Below are 17617 nucleotides of genomic sequence, written 5' to 3' on the forward strand. Positions count from 1 at the left end.
ATTTAGCAGTGTGACAGTACTGCAGCACTCCCTAACACTTGGAAATGGGAAACTGGATCCAAGTTTAGAAAGCTAGATGTTTGCGCATCACATTAAAAGAAAGAAAAACAATTACCAAGCACTGAAATAATTTAGCCAAACCCCTGCTCCTTCCACAACTACTGGGCTCAATCGCTTTTGGGTAAAAGGGCACAACATGGCTGAAGGAGCTTACTAAGAGTGACTGCAGTGTTTGTTAGGTGCTGAGAATGCATTATGGCCTTATGAACCCATTAATAATTTTAGTGCCCTTAACAGCAGGCTCCTGAGCACCATACACACTTCTCACAATGGCCATATATCAGATGCAAGTGTTTTTTAACATTCATTCACGGGATGTGAAGGTCATTGGTAAGGCCGGCATTTATTGCCCATCCCTAATTGCCTTGAGATGGTGGTGGCGAGCCGCCTTGAACCGCTGCAGTCCGTATGGATTATAGTTTTTCGTTGTGGTTTTTGATATAACTGAGTGTCTCGCTGGGCCATCTCAGAGTTAGGTTAAGAGTCAATCACATTTGCTGTGGTTCCGGAGTCACATATAGGCCAGACCGGGTAAGGATGGCAGATTTCCTTCCCTAATGGGCATTAGTGAACCAGATGGGTTTTTACGACAATCCCTGTAGTTTCATGGTCACCATTCCTGATACTAGCTTTTTATTCCAGATTTATTTATTTAATTGAATTTAAATGTCCCAACTGCCGTTATGGGATTTGAACTCATGTCACCAGATGTGTTACAACACAATAGGCTTCGAACAGTGCATTATCACTCCGGTTATTCGCAATACAGAAGATTAAGGGATGATATAATTGAGGTATCGAAGATGATTAATGGAGTTGATAGGGTAGATACAGAGAAACTATTTCCTCTGGAGGGGGAGTCCAGAACAAGGGAGCATCACCTTAAAATTAGAGCCAGGACGTTCAGGGGCACTTTTTTCATACAAAGGAGGATAGTGGAAATCTGAAACTCCCTCCCACAAAAAGCTGTTGAGGCTGGGGGTCAACTGAAAATTTCAAGCTAGTGATCGATAGATTTTCGTTAGGTTGAGGGTATTAAGGGTTACAGAACCAAGGCAGGTCGGTGGAGTTAAACTACAGATCAGCCATGATCTCACTGAATGGTGGAACAGGTTTACAATGGATGTTGTATGTTACATTAGAAGATACAGAAAGGTTTTACATAGATGGCTACTTACTAGAAGTATCTCTTTGAAACCACTAAATAATTCCCGTAAAACTTTTCTCATCTGAGGAACCAACTTGAATATGCGGAGTGGTCTTAGACACCGAAGCATCATCAGAAGCTGTGCCCCAGACTTGGCTGGAACGTTATGTGGCATCCAGCACAGAAAGATCAAACTTTGCTGCACAACAGAAAGGATAAGCAGCATTAAAGCCAGAAAATATCCTTCCCAGGCACAACAACACAAAAAACATAAAAAACACAAGTCTAATAGCTGTGGGTATGAATGCTAAACTCACTCCAGGTGCAATTATGAGGAGACAGAAAGCATGCTCAAATTCTCAATATCAACTCCCAGAAGTGAGGTTCCACACTGGAACCACAAACATTACTCCTTATACGCACATCGAAATAGAATATACAGCACGGAAATAGGCCATTCGACCCATCTAGCCCATGCTGGTGTTCATGCTCCACACAACGCTCCTCCCACCCCTCTTCATCTCACCTTATCAGCATAACCTTCTATTCCCTTTCTCCCTCACGTACTTCTCTAGCTTCCCCTTAGATGCATCTATTCTATTGGCCTCGGCCACTCCATGTGGTAGCGAGCAATGTTTTGTTGGGTGCACGGCCCATTCACTGTTTTGCACATGCACAAACTGTAAAATTGGAAAAGCTGGTCCCAGGCTGGGCAGCACTGGCAGAGAGCTGCATGGCCACGCAGCTTCGAGGGAACGTTGGTAGCGAGTTCCCATTCTCACCATTCTCTGGATGAAGAAGTTTCTTCTGAATCCCCTATTGGATTTATTAGTGACTGTCTTATATTTATGGCTCCTAGTTTTAGATTCTCCCACAAGTGGAAACATCTTCTCTACATCTACCCTATTGAACCCCTTCATAATCTAAAGATCTGTATTAGGTCACCCTGTCCATCTTCTCTTTGCTAGAGAATAAAGCCGAAATTCAGGCCCGCCAGAAAGCTGGCGCACTTACAATTTTTTAAGTGTTTTTAGCGCCGTCTCGGAAGAGGTCGACTCTTGATCGATATTCAGGCTAATCTTTTCTTCGAGCAGGCTGGAAGTCGGTCATAATCGGGGCGGAAGTACGGCGGTAAGTGCTTGTGGGGAGCGGAATTTGGGGAGGGACCGAGTCTCCGCCACTGTCAGTCAGGTGGTGACATCAGTGCGCGTGTGCGTCACCATGTCTCTCCCCTCATTTAAAGGGGCGAGACGCAGCGATTTTTTAGGTTTGGCCACTGGGCCACCAGGGAGGGTTTCGGCCAGACCAGCGGCCTGGCACTGAAGAGGGGGTGCCAGGCTGCCTGTTGGTGGCCCGGCCGAACCTGGGGCCATAATTGTCGGGTCGATCGGGAAGTCAGCCAGCAAAAAAAAAACATGGCGGGCATGGCAATGTGCCCGCCCCTTGAAGGGCCGCCATGTTGCCGTGGTTCACACACACAAAACAAGGCGCACTGACAGAAAAAGCTATCGGGGGCACCGCGCGGCGGAGCAAAGATTTTTTGAGGTAAATTTTGCGCGGAGTGGGATGGAGATGCGGGAGAGCGGCGGTGATGATGCGCTTGGGGCGGTCGGCAGCAGCGGGGCGGAATTGGATACAGGCCGAAAAATCCCTGAGGTGAATTTGGCTCGTGGCGGCCAATCGACTGCAATGCGACGGCCACTCGATTCCGCCGCATGGCCACCGCAAAATGGCGATAACGAGCCTTATCAGGATCCTGAATTTCAGGCCCCCAGCCTGTTCAGTCTTTCCTGATAGTTATAACCTCTCAGTTCTGGTAAATATTTCTTGCATCTCCGTCAATGCCTCGACATCCTTTTTAATTTGGAGACCAGAACTGTGCACATATCCTAGATTTGTCCTTTATTTCCATTCAGCTCACTTTTTATCAGAGCTGATATTTATCACTGTGTAGTCTTGTTGTTTAGAGATCTCAATAGCTGGCCTTGGGAACTTAGTTTTAAGGTACGATGCATAAACTGAAAGGCTTACAAGATAAATAAAGATGTCCATCACTCCTCCGAAGTCCCTGATGACAGCTGTAGGCGTGAAGAAAAGCCCGTCTGCCAAAATTTTTAGGTTGAGCTCAATGCTCATGAATATTACAAACACGTACTCTGCAATCTGCAACACAAAACAGCAATAAATGTAAACGTCCACAAAATGGATTCACAAATCATATCTCATCAAATAACTCTGGTCAGTAACTAGGAGGACACAGATGTAAGATAATTGGTAAAGAAACTGGGGAGGGGGATGGGTGGGGGGTGGGGGAGATGAGGGGGAAAAAAATGACGCAGCGAGTTGTTGTGATCTGGAATGCGCTGTCTGAAAGGGCGGTGGAAGCAGATCCAATAGTAACTGTCAAGGCTCAGTAACATCACTGTGATTCATGGACTCCGTATTTGGAATTGCAACACAAAAGACATCATTCTGGGAATAATCTCGAACTTGCCTTAATCGTCGTCAACTCCCATTTATTCTGAATTATAAAAGAAAGTCTCAAGGAGATTAATTAATTTCACTTTAAGTAATATTTGAAAAAGGAAAAATTTGCAGGGTTATGGGGAAAGAGCAGGGGGAGTGGGACTAATTGGATAGCTCTTTCAAGAAGCTGGCACAGGCACGGTGGGCCAAAAGGCCTCCTTCTCTGCTGTATGATTCTATGATATATAATGGGAGATTGAGTAGATTGGGCCTGTACTCTCTGAAGTTTTGAAGAATGCGAGGTGATCTCATTGAAACATATAAGATTCTGAGGGGGATTGACAGGGTAGATTCTGAAAGGTTGTTTACCCCTGGCTGAAGAGTCCAGAACTATGGGGCATAAGGGGTCAGACATTTAAGACTGAGATGAAGAGTAATTTGTTCACTCAGAGGATGGTGAATCTTTGGAATTCTCTATCCCAGATGGCTGTGGAGGTTCAGTGGTTGAGTATATTTAAAATAGATCGATAGATTTTTGGATATTAAGTAGATTATGGGGATAGTGCAGGAAGGTGGAGTTAAGGTCGAAGATCAGTCAGATCTTATTGAATGATCTCGAGGAGCTGTGGCATACTCCTGCTCCTATTTCTTATATTCTTATGAAAGTGTTGGAAGGCTGATTGGTGCCTTAACCCTTTTTGTGTCGTTAAGATTGTGGAATTCAGTTGTTTTGTGATTTGCAGATGCTCCAGGCCAGGTACAAAATCAATCGTACAAATTTGAAGCATTTTCAGAGGGGGATTGACAGGATAGATTGATTCCTCTGGCTGGAGAGTCTAGAACTAGGATAAGGGGTTGGCCACTTAAGACTGAGATGAGGAGGAATTTTTTCACACAGAGGGTTGTGAATCTTTGGAATTCTCTACCCCAAAGGACTGTGGATGCTAAGTCATTGATTATATTCAAGGCTGAGATCGATAAGATTTTTGGACTCTGGGGGAATCAAGGGATTTGGGGATCGAGCGGGAAAGGGGAGTTGAGGTCGAAGGTCAGCAATGATCTTATTGAATGATGGAGCAGGCTCGAGGTGCCGCATAGCCTACTCCTGTTCCTAATTCATATTTTCTTAGGTATTTTTAAACCCAGACTAACCTACTAATTATAAACAGCGGTAGCATAGTGGTTATGTTATTGGACTAGTAATCCAGAGACATGAGTTCAAATCCCACCATGGCAACTGGGAATTTAAAATTAATTAATTAAATAAATCTGGAACAAACAGCTCATATTACTGACCATGAAACTACCAGATTGTGGCTCACTAATGTACCTTAGGGAAAGAAATCTGCTATCCTTACCCAGTCTGGTTTATATGTGACTCCAGACCCACAGCAATGTGGTTGACTCTGAATTGGCTGAGCAAGCCCCTTAGTTGTACCAAACTGCTACAACGAACAGCAGTTCAAGAAGGCGGCTCACCACCAGCTTCTCAAAGGGCAGCCAGCAACGGCCACATCCAATGAATGAAAAGAGCACAGCACAGGCTCAATGGACCGAATGGCCTCCTTCTGTGCTGCAACCATTCTATGAACAAAGAGTGTGCCCATGTCATAGCAGCAACTTGCATTTATATAGCACCTTTAACACAGTAAAACGCTTCACAGGAGCGCTATCAATAAAAATTAGACACCAAGCCATATGAGGAGATATTAGGGCAGTTGAGCAAAGAGGTAGGTTTTAAGGAATGTCTTGGAGGAGGGAGAGGTTTAGGGAGCAAATTCCAGAGCTGAAGGCAAGGCCACCAATGGTGGAGTAATTGCACGAGGCAAGAATTGGAGGGGGGGCGCAGAGATCTCGGAGGGTTGTGGGGCTGGAGGAGGACAGGTTGTGCAAATGGTTTTATGCACGTTTACTCATTGGCATTATTCTGCCTGTGGATAAATTCATATCACAAGAGAAAGAGTCCAAAGTCTGTTGCTGCTGAAAAAAAGAAAATCTTGCATTAGCGCCCTTCACGATCACTGGATGTCCCAAAGAGCTTTACAGCTAATGAAGTACTTTTGAAGTGTAGTCACTGTCGTAATATAGGAAACACGGCACACAGAAAGCTCTCACAAACAGTAATGTGATAATGACCAGACAATCTGTCTTTAGATTTTGGGTACAGGAATAAATATTAACCAGGATACTAGGGAGACATCTCCAGCTCTTCTTTGAAATAGTGGCCGTGGGATCTTTTACATCCACCTGAGAGAGCAGAAGGTTTAAAATCTCATCCAAAAGACAACGTCTCCAACAGTGCAGCACTCACTCAGTACTGCCCCTTCGACAGTGCAGCGCTCCCTCAGCACTGCCCCTCCAACAGTGCAGCATTCCCTCAGTACTGCCCCTCCGACAGTGCAGCGCTCCCTCAGCACTGCCCCTCCAACAGTGCAGCATTCCCTCAGTACTGCCCCTCCGACAGTGCAGCGTTCCCTCAGTACTGCCCCTCCGACAGTGCAGCGTTCCCTCAGTACTGCCCCTCCGACAGTGCAGCGCTCCCTCAGTACTGCCCCTCTGACAGTGCAGCATTCCCTTAGTACTGACGTTCTGACAGTGCAGCATTTCCTCAGTACTGCCCCTCCGACAGTGCAGCGCTCCCTCAGTACTGCCCCTCTGACAGTGCAGCATTCCCTTAGTACTGACGTTCTGACAGTGCAGCACTCTCTCAGTGCTGCCCCTCTGACAGTGTGGTGATCCATCAGCACTGTCCCTCCAACAATGCAGCTCAGTACTGCCCCTCCGACAGTGCAGCTCAGTACTGCTCCTCCGGCAATGCAGCACTCCCTCAGCACAGGCTCTCTGACAGTGTAGCACTCCCTCCGAGAGTGCAGCATTCCCTTAGTACTGCACTGGGAGTATCAGCCTGGATTTTGTGCTCAAGTCTCTGGAGTGGGTCTTAAAGCCATAACCTTCTGACTCAGAGGCGAGAGTGCTACCCACTGAGCCACGGCTGACACAGTGATCAATTCATTTAAAAATTATATGAAATTGAAAAATACCTGAGTGGAAATGGATCACTGGGGAGCTAACAGGAAAACATAAGAGGCTTTTATTACACATGCCATATTTTAACGTATATGATATGATGGAAGTAGCATATTTAATAATTTAAGTGCAGGCGCATTACTGACATGGCTTTACCTGTAGCGTAGGAGTGTGCATAACCGTGGTAAAAGGTGTTTCAAACATCATGGATATACACGAGCAGATTGTGACGGCAATCATCACCCAGTCCAGATAGGTGACCAATCCAAGCAAATCACTAGCAGATAGTACAATAAAACAGTTATACAGTGAAGATCACAAAAAACGTATCATATCCATAACCAGATTGGTGGTAATTGGCAGAAGCAGAGAGGAAGATGAGGAAAAACATTTTTTACGCAGCGAGTTGTTGTGATCTGGAATGTGCTACGATGGAAGCAGATTCAATAGTAACTCTCAAAAGAAAATTGGATAATTACTTGGAAAGGAAGCCAAATTGCAGGGCTCTGGGGAAAGAGCAGGGAAATGGAACTATTTGGATCGCTCTTTCAAGGAGCTGGCACAGGTACCATGGGCTGAATGGCCTCATTCTGTGCTGTATCATTGTGATTTCCCCCCCCCCACTCCCTTTGGCACACTTGGCTCTGGGGGATCCCACTCCACCTCACGAGGGGAGGGGATCAGATGGAGTCAATGGGAGAACCGGTGATGCACCTTGCCAGGAGCTGGCAGCCTGCTCAGGCTGTGGAGATAATCCCGTTCCCGAGAACATGGCCTCGGAGGAGAACTGGTGCAAGTTTCACACTGCACTTAAACCAATGGAGTCGGGGGGCTGGGGGGGGGGGGGGGCGAGGGGCCGGGGGGCTGGGAATTTCCAAGTCACCTTTATAGATGTTGCTCCAGGGCAGAGTTCCAAACTATTACTGCATGTGATAGGTTCATAAGATGCAAACAGTCACACTTTATTTTTGACATAATTAACATACAACACTGCTCACATTCATTAACAAGATGAGATAGAACTTACTACAGTTGATGGTATTTGGTATTCTTAACTGCTCCTGTAATTGGATCAGTCTTTAATCTGTAAAATAAGAGACTGGTTGTGATACGTGAAAACAATATCTCCCCATGTGGTTCGGTGTCATATTTTGTCCGATAATGCTCCTGTGAAGTGCCTTGGGACGTTTTACTATGTTAAAAGCGCTATATAAATTGTTGTTGTAGTATAGGGAGGAAACTGCAAGGCTCCATGGCAGTAGCAGAAGCCAACAATTTCTGCCCTCATAATTTAAGCCTAAGTTGTTTGACCTGCTGCTGCACAAGGTCTTTAGTTTACGGCTTGAATTTATCTCATCAAACTTTCCCCCAAATGTGACCGTGTAATAACAATGAAATTATGGAAAAGATCAAGGCTGGATAAATAACCGCGTAGGTCCAGATTTTGCTGGAGTGAGGCATCTTGCAGCGAGCGCCGTGAATTGGAGTTATTCCCTCACCCGATAGATCGTATTCTTTTTTGCCCTGTAACTCACTCGAAATGCGCGGTGAGGGCAACGGGACATCTGGGATCTCAGTGAACGACGGGATCAGTGAGATTTAAGGATTGAGAAAAAAACAGAGAAACGATGGAGAAGGAAATTGGGTAAATTAGAGTCACATCAGATACAGAAAGAGAAAGAAAGGGAGGGAAATAAAGATTGGATTAAGAGAGAGAGAGAAAAAAGGGACAGAAAAGATTAGTAAGCATTAAAAAAAAATTAACATTTAAAAAACCTCTAGGAACAATTTACTACCTGCGGGAGTGAGACAGCACAGTTTCAATTGTTCCCTTTCAGAGTCTCCAAGGTTGAGTTTAACGTCAGGACCATTAATCACGTCAGTAACAGGGTCATTACGACATGAAATACCTGCCCTATGTCTCTGCGGTGAGATCCAGCGTACTTGTGGTGCAAATGCAGCCATTTTCTGAAACTCGCAGGGAGGTTGCAGACGAGATGCCCTTCCCGCGAGGCTAACGGACGGAGCGGCGCAAATCGTCTGCTGACTTGTAGCGATTCGCAACTCACAGGCAATCTCTTCCTCGCTACAAGTCGCCGGACGATTCACACATTAATAAGGGCGAGCGCCGTTAAACCCACCGTTACCTTGGAAGCAGGTTATGGGTCAATAAAAACCTAAGCACATAAGAAAACATTTTTGTTTGTTGCAAAGAGCGAGAGAGAAAGAGACTTACGCATTAAATCGGGCCCTCACCACCACACGGCAGAATGTTCTAAATCTGTGCTCGCGACCAACTATAAAGAGAGGTTTGTCAAAATAAGGATGATTTTCACGTAGCTCTTCTTCTTGAACCTTGCTGAAGTGAAACGCAAGATGGAAAATTTTGATCAAGACCTTGTTCAGAAATGTTTCTCAGAAGGCGAAACCAAAACATGAGTTGAAAACGTTTTGCAGAGAGCAGAAAAGTTACCGTTTCATTTCAGCTTGTTCCTTCTTTTCCTGGATCATCTTTATTTCACTGTCTTCCCTCTGAGCATTTCGGTATCGGACTGTGTTGGAGTGCTAGATGAGAGAAGATAGATATTTGTTCCATGGATTGAGAATCTATGCTACCAAAAAGCCTAACAAACAAGGAGCCAGTGTTACGGCAGTAACTGAGAACAAGATCGAAGTTTATGGTTCTAATTGTTTTTAAATTCATTCATGGAATGTGGGCGCCACCAGCAAGGCCAGCATTTATTGCCCATCCCTAATTGCCCTCGAGAAGGTGGTGCTGAACTGCCTTATACAACTGAGTGGCTTGCTGGGCCATTTCGGAGGGCAGCTAAGAGTCAACCACATTGACTGTGGGTCTGGAGTCATATGTAGGCCAGACTGGATAAGTATGGCAGATTTCCTTCCCTAAAGGACATTAATGAACCAGCTGGGTTTTTCTGACAATCTGGTAGTTTCATGTCACCATTATTGATACTAGCTTTTTATTCCAGATTTATTTTAATTCATGGAATTTAAATTCCCCAGCTGCTGTGATGGGATTTGAACTTGTGTTTCTGGATTATTAGTCTAGGCCTCTGGATTACTAGCACTGATGCTAATAGTGAGCCAGATTTGTCAGGGCAACTAACAGGGTCTGCCGTTAGTTAGATTTGCCCTTCCACATTTAGGTTTTTCCATTTTTTGCGTGGCAATTGGCTGAAACTGCAAGCTGATAACATCACAGCGAAGGGTAACAGGGCACCTGGGACCTGAGTGAACAGGGAAAGCAACAGGGTATCTCCGTAACCAATCAGCCCAAAGGATTGTGAAATTAACAACGCAATTAACAATGCAATTAAGAACTTGCGAAGGAAATGTGAATTAGAGGGGTGAATTCAATGTCAAATCAGGTACAGAAAGAGAAATAAAGAGAGGGAAAGAAAGATTGGATTAGGAGAGAGAGAGAAAAACAGGCAGAAAGGAAAAGTAAAAAAAAAGATTAATTTAAAATTTTACAATTTTAAAGTCACCAGCAATAAAAGACTGAAGGAATGAGACTCCACACTTGTAAAAATTCATTTTCAGTGGCCGAGAGATTGTTTGGCAATAGTTAAAGGCTCAATTTTCCCCAAAGCCGTTTTTTGGTACATTGGCAGAGTTATGCCCGTTTTTCTAGGCCACAACTGCTCCAAAAATAAATGTGGCAAGTTTGCCCGTTCTATTTTTTGAAATTGGCGCCGCGCAGCCTGTCCTGCAGCATCGGGGGGTGGTGCCGAAAAATGATGCTGCTCCTTCTGAGCATGCCTGAAAAAAAAGAAGTTTTTGACATGATTACTATGGGCGCGTATGCGCAGTACAGCTCCTGGTCTGCAATCGTCAATTCTTAAAGAGCCAGTTGTGTGTGAGAACTTTAATTCTCATTGGAAAAATCAATATGCAACGCGGTGCCAGGACCAAGAATTTCTTACAGGATGAAGTGGAGGCACTAGTTACTGTGATTGAGGCCAGATGGCAGGAGCTGGACACCAGCAGAGGTCACATAAAAGTTTCACCAAAAGAAATGAAGAAACGCTGGAACCAACTTGCAGAAGATTTCTATGCAATGGTGATCACCACGAGATCTGGAGCCCAGTGCAAAAAATGACAGAACCTTGGTCATTTAGTTAGTGTAAGTAATATTTTCATTTATTCACTGGAATTGCAATTGTAAATGTGACCAGCTATATATGTCCCACCCAGCAGAAAGACACCCTCTCTAAAAAGTTATATTTTCATCTTTGCAGAGGAAAGTGGCATACAACAAACAAGAAAGAACTCGAACAGGAGGAGGCCCGGCAAATCTGCAGCCACTGACACACTTGGAAGAGAGGGGGCACTGCTTTGATGCGTCCTGCCTGGAGAAAAGCAATCACCACTGCACAAGCTGGGCCCACACTCGAGGGGGAGGGTAAGTCCTTCAAATTCCACAGTCTGGCTTTGCTAAATGTTAAGTACGGCACAGGCTAGCCATGCATCGGTTCATGGGGATGTCTCCGTCAGCTATACTTCGGTTGGTGCAATGTGCTGTCATTCATCATGGTCCTTCAAATCAGCCTGCTGCCTGCGCGGCGTGAGCCTACTCATGCTACCCATCCTGCCCCATCCTCTGCTGCTAACCATTTGTCTGTTCTGTTATATTTTTGCAGAATTTGAGGCCAACCCTGACGATGCAGAAGAAGATTCTGACGCGGATGAGCCTGAAGAGGAGAACATCTTCCAATCCCACCTTCCAGACCAAGAGCATGAGGGTGAGGGGGAGGGGGAGGGGATGGATGAAACCCCCACTGTTGTACTCACTTTGGAGGAGGTGCAGGTGCCGCCCATTGAGGTGCCAGTCCCTTCCCTGAGTAGTGGTTTGAGTGTTGGTGGGACATTCCATGGTTTCCCACTGTCCGAGGCTGGGGATTCCAGTGAGGTGCAGCGAGACACACCCAGGGCCCCATCATCTCAAGCTGCGGGTCCCAGTTGGATGCAGAAAGGTAAACCCAGGGCCCCATCATCTGAGGCTGCGGGTCCCAGTGGGATGCAGCGAGCCACATCCAGGGTGAGGAGGGGAAGGAGAACTCGACCGCGCTCTCCTGTGGTGCAGGATCTAACAGATGTTGTTCACATGATGGCAATGAGTGCGGAGAGCATTGACCTTACTCGATCACTCCTGGACACCATCAGTGGGGTGGGTAATGAGGTATCGGGACTGGCGGGAGAAGTAACAACATTCACATGAGAAATGGGAACACTATCAGGGAACATGAGGGAGGGAATGTCGCAGATAACTGATACAATGTCAGTGCACATGAGGGAAGGAATGTTGTAGGTAGTTGACACACTTTTTGCTCAACATGAGGGAGGGCATGTTACATGTAGGTGAGACACTGTCAGTGAACATGGGGGAGGGAATGTTGGAGGTAGTTAAGACACTGTCAGGGCACATGAGGGAGGGAATGTTGGAGTTAGCTGCTGCAATAAGGGAACACGCCCAGACCCCGCGCCCATTGACAGAATCAACTCCCACTCCAACTCTGAAGAGGCCCAAGCCGGGCCTTCCACATTGCCGGCTGCCCTGCCCCCCCCGTCCCCATCAAGAAGTGCGCATTACCCAAGATGTTCGAAAGAATAAGCTTGATACCAACTCGAGAAACACTGCACCACCACCAGCGGGTGGAGTCACCAAGACCAAGCATAACAGGCGGTCTTAGAATAAGGTGGAGGAGAGATGGGTGCAGCCTTTCTTTGCTGCTGTTGTTACTGTTGTAATTGTTCTCAAATGAAAAGTTTTTTGTAAGTTATGTAAATTTACAAGTTTCAAAGTTAGTGAGTGATCTTAAATTTTTAAGTAATCTTAGAGTTTGTAAGTGATCTTAAAGTTTGTAAGTAATCTTAAGTGAAAACGTTAAAGTTTGATTCAAGAATATTTTTATTAAAGTTAAGTACAAACAAATGTTTGTTAAACTTTTGAATAAAAAATATTTTGAATTATAATTGAATCATTTACATTATTTGTTCCATTATTAACACAACTTTTGGAACTCAAGAAGAATCATTTCCATTATTTGTTCTATTTTTTACACAACTTTTTGAAGTAAACAAGAATCATTTCCATCATTTGTTCCATTAACACAACACAACATTACGGAACAGGTCCAAACAGTAAACATGGTCTATGTGGAATAATTGCGCTGAGCCTTCAGGCAGCAAAGTGTTCACGGATGAGCTGCTGGCGCAAGGCTCGAGCAATCGTTAAAGGGGCATGACGGCCTGCCCATCTCCGCCATCGTGCTCCGGGTTCAGGTAGTTGCATGGCTTCCTCGTCCTACTCCTCCTCGTCATCTGCATCTTCCTCCTCATTATCTGCATCTTCCTCCTCATTATCAGCCACTCTCACCTCAGGTCTTCTACTACCAGCTACTGCTGCCTCATGATGACTAAGTTATGCAGCATGCAGCACACAACAGTGAACTAACCGACAATCTCAGGGGTGTATTGCAAGTAGTCACCAGAATAGTCCAGGCATCGGGAACACTGTTTCAAGATGTCAATGGTCCTCTCAATTATGCTGCGCATCGCAATGTGCGACATGTATTGACGGTCCATCCAGGTTACGCGTAGGGGCATCATGAGTCAGGTGGCGAGGCCATACCCTTTGTCTCCCAGTAGGTAGCTGTGCCCTTCTGGCTGCTGTTGAAACATGGCAGATAAAGTGCTCTCGCGTAAGATGAAAGCATCATGGATCCTCCCAGGGTATCTTGCATCAACTGACATGATGCGATGCATGTCGTCACACATGAGCTAAACATTAATGGAGTGAAAGCCTTTTCTGTTCCTGTACATCTCAGAATCCTCCAAAGGTGTTCACAAGGTGACGTGGGTACAATCAATGCAGCCCTGTACTTTTGGGAAGCCAGCCCTGTCACGCATTGCCTGGGCGGTCATGGGGAACTTTATGTAGTCATTCCTCTGGGCATATAATGCAGCAGTCACTTGCCGAATCCAGACATATGTTGCATGTTGAGAAATATTGCACACATCCCAAGTTGTAGCTTGGAACGATCCAGATGCATAGAATAAAAGTGCAGGTGTAACCTTCACTTCAACTGATAAAGCGGTCCTCTTGACGCTTCTAGAAACATAGAAACATAGAAAATAGGTGCAGGAGTAGGCCATTCGGCCCTTCGAGCCTGCACCGCCATTCAATGAGTTCATGGCTGAATATACAACTTCAGTACCCCATTCCTGTTTTCTCGCCATACCCCTTGATCCCCCTAGTAGTAAGGACTACATCTAACTCCTTTTTGAATATATTTAGTGAATTGGCCTCAACAACTTCCTGTGGTAGAGAATTCCACAGCTTCACCACTCTCTGGGTGAAGAAGTTTCTCCTCATCTCGGTCCTAAATGGCTTACGCCTTATCCTTAGACTGTGATCCCTGGTTCTGGACTTCCCCAACATTGGGAACATTCTTCCTGCATCTAACCTGTCTAAACCCGTCAGAATTTTAAACGTTTCTATGAGATCCCCTCTCATTCTTCTGAACTCCAGTGAATACAAGCCCAGTTGATCCAGTTGTAGGGGAGGACGAAAACCCCCTCATTTTACCCAGAAGGAAAAGGGTTGTGGGATCGGTCTGTGCTGTGAATTGAAACTGAGACGTTTTGACCTTGGCAGAGCAGTGATTGGACGGGGGAGGACACCGGAGGGCCAATGGTGGGACAGAGCCAGCCCCAAGCATGGGGCTTTCAAGCCAATGGGAGAGCACTTGCTCGAAAACTGTGGGACTGACTCATAGCCATTATCGGGCTATTGTCTTCCCCATGTTTACACGATGGAAGGAAATTATGCAGACCTTCAGAAAACTAGGGAACCCAAAACAAACCAAGGGCCTACACAATGGCTACAGGAGGCCAACCCAATTAACACCTACTCAAACCTTGAGTAGGTTAGAAAAACTGAATTGGAGGAAAATTATGCAGACCTTCAGAAACCAGGGAACCCAAAACAACCCAAGGGCCTACACAATGGCTACAGAAGGCCAACGCAATCAACACCCACTCAAACCTTGAGTAGGTTAACATCAATGGAAAAAACCCGCAATAATCTAAAACTGCTGCATTTTTCAAAATCACAAAGTCCACCAATGGGAAGAATCGATTTCAGCAGGAGAGGCGGACTGGATAATCTGGCTATAAAAAGGGGTTTCCGACGTAGTGTGGGTGGTTCCCTGCCCTCATGATCCAACAACCAGCAAGCCTCTTGACACTGAAGGAAAACCAGTGTCCGAAGACACCGAAGATAGAAGAAATAAACCACCAGACTGCAGAAGGCACAATAGTGAGTATAACCTCTGGTCCCTGGAACTCCCAACTCAGTTCGGCCAGGAAAGGTGGGAGGTTGGGCATTGTACTGCTAAACTTGTGTAAAGATTTTCGTTGTGTCTGTTTAGTGGGATTTAGGGGGATTGTTTTGTTGGTGTATTGCTGTTTGTTGAGATACACCTTGTTCCTCTTGGAATCACCTTGTCTCAGTTCTATTGTATTACATCTCCTGATCGTGAGTCTTATGTCAGAACAGTGTAAGGGAAGCTAGGAGCGCCTCGAAAACGCTCAACTGTGTGTCACAGGCTAGGGAAGAAGGGGTTAGGAGTGTTTGACACTCACAGGTGCCTCACAGGCTAGGCAAAAGCTGTGGGGACGCACGAGTCTCAAAACCCCTTTCATAAGCTGTGGACACAGTCTCTCCAGGGGTGCTCTTGCAACACTCAGGGTACCTCATAGGCCAGGCACAAGCTGTGAGGGCAGAAGCCCAGAGAGAGACACCCAAGGCACAACAACACTCCCTGAGAACCCCTTACACAGTCTTTCTTGAGATGTCAGTCCCGCCATCCCGGGAATCAATCTGGTGAACCTTCGCTGCACTCCCTCAATAGCAAGAATGTCCTTCCTCAAGTTAGGAGATCAAAACTGTACACAATACTCCAGGTGTGGCCTCACCAAGACCCTGTACAACTGTAGTAACACATCCCTGCCCCTGTACTCAAATCCCCTCGCTATGAAGGCCAACATGCTATTTGCTTTCTTAGCCGCCTGCTGCACCTGCTTGCCAACCTTCAATGACTGATGTACCATGACACCCAGGTCTCGTTGCACCTCTCCTTTTCCTATTCTGTCACCATTCAGATAATAGTCTGTCTCTCTGTTTTTACCACCAAAGTGGATAACCTCACATTTATCCACATTATACTTCATCTGCCATGCATTTGCCCACTCACCTAACCTATTCAAGTCGCTCTGCAGCCTCATAGCATCCTCCTCGCAGCTCACACTGCCACCCAACTTAGTGTCATCTGCAAATTTGGAGATATTACATTTAATTCCCTTGTCTAAATCATTAATGTACAATGTAAACAGCTGGGGCCCCAGCACAGAACCTTGCGGTACCCCACTAATCACCGCCTGCCATTCTGAAAAGTACCCATTTACTCCTACTCTTTGCTTCCTGTCTGCCAACCAGTTCTCAATCCACGTCAGCACACTACCCCCAATCCCATGTGCTTTAACTTTGCACATTAATCTCTTGTGTGGGACCTTGTCGAAAGCCTTCTGAAAGTCCAAATACACCACATCAACTGGTTCTCCCTTGTCCACTTTACTGGAAACAGCCTCAAAAAATTCCAGAAGATTTGTCAAGCATGATTTCCCTTTCACAAATCCATGCTGACTTGGACCTATCATGTCACCTCTTTCCAAATGCACTGCTATGACATCCTTAATAATTGATTCCATCATTTTACCCACTACTGAGGTCAGGCTGACCGGTCGATAATTCCCTGTTTTCTCTCTCCTTCCTTTTTTAAAAAGTGGGGTTACATTGGCTACCCTCCACTCCATAGGAACTGATCCAGAATCTATGGAATGTTGGAAATGACTGTCAATGCATCCGCTATTTCCAAGGCCACCTCCTTAAGTACTCTGGGATGCAGTCCATCAGGCCCTGGGGATTTATCGGCCTTCAATCCCATCAATTTCCCCAACACAATTTCCCGACTAATAAGGATTCCCCTCAGTTCCTCCTTCTTACTAGACCCTCTGACCCCTTTTATATCTGGAAGGTTGTTTGTGTCCTCCTTAGTGAATGCCGAACCAAAGTACTTGTTCAATTGGTCTGCCATTTCTTTGTTCTCCGTTATGACTTCCTCTGATTCTGACTGCAGGGGACCTACGTTTGTCTTTACTAACCTTTTTCTCTTTACATATCTATAGAAGCTTTTGCAGTCCGTCTTAATGTTCCCTGCAAGCTTCCTCTCGTACTCTATTTTCCCTGCTCTAATCAAACAGCGTGTGGAGGTGCGTCGCTGAGTCGGGAGCAGCGTCGAGGAGGTGCATGGAGTTCTGGGGTCGGCGAGAGGCGAGCCGGTGCAGCTACAGGGAGAAGGCAAAAAAGAAGTAGAAAGAAACAGAAAGGTGACGTCACAGCCAAGGGAGTAAGTGATTGGCTGGTGATTGGTGAGTAGTTTTTCTTTTTTCTCTTCTATAACAGTGAGTAAACTTTAGCATTGCTGTTGCCTATCTAACGGTTAAGTCATGGCAGGAGAGCTCGGTCACGTGTTATGCTCCTCCTGTACCATGTGGGTACTCAGGGATGCCTCCAGTGTCCCTGACCACTACATGTGCGGGAAGTGCATCCGCCTCCAGCTCCTGACAGACCCCGTTGCGGAGTTGGAGCTGAGGGTGGATTCACTCTGGAGCATCCACGATGCTGAGAATGACGTGAATAGCACGTTTAATGAGTTGGTCATACCGCAGGTGAAGGGTCCGCAGCCAGCTAGGGAATGGAAGACCAGCAGGAAGAGCAGTGCAAGGAAGGTAGTGCAGGGGTCCCCTGCGGTCATCCCCCTGCAAAACAGA

General features: G+C 45.9%; 1 protein-coding gene across 1 annotated transcript in view; it reads right to left on the reverse strand.

Annotated features, from left to right (window-relative positions):
* The window catches only part of nalcn (sodium leak channel, non-selective), a 364870-nt gene that overhangs the window by 115148 nt on the left and 232105 nt on the right, over nucleotides 1-17617 (reverse strand). Inside the window, exons 20-25 of the mRNA XM_070891788.1 lie at nucleotides 9174-9265; nucleotides 8937-9059; nucleotides 7728-7784; nucleotides 6857-6977; nucleotides 3239-3370; nucleotides 1239-1406 (exon numbers count right to left, since the gene is read on the reverse strand). Coding sequence (XP_070747889.1) covers nucleotides 1239-1406; nucleotides 3239-3370; nucleotides 6857-6977; nucleotides 7728-7784; nucleotides 8937-9059; nucleotides 9174-9265 — 693 coding nt within the window. The remainder of the gene's footprint in view (nucleotides 1-1238; nucleotides 1407-3238; nucleotides 3371-6856; nucleotides 6978-7727; nucleotides 7785-8936; nucleotides 9060-9173; nucleotides 9266-17617) is intronic.

The sequence above is a fragment of the Pristiophorus japonicus genome, chromosome 10 (assembly GCF_044704955.1).
Source record: "Pristiophorus japonicus isolate sPriJap1 chromosome 10, sPriJap1.hap1, whole genome shotgun sequence".
NCBI classification, from domain to species: Eukaryota; Metazoa; Chordata; class Chondrichthyes; family Pristiophoridae; genus Pristiophorus; species Pristiophorus japonicus.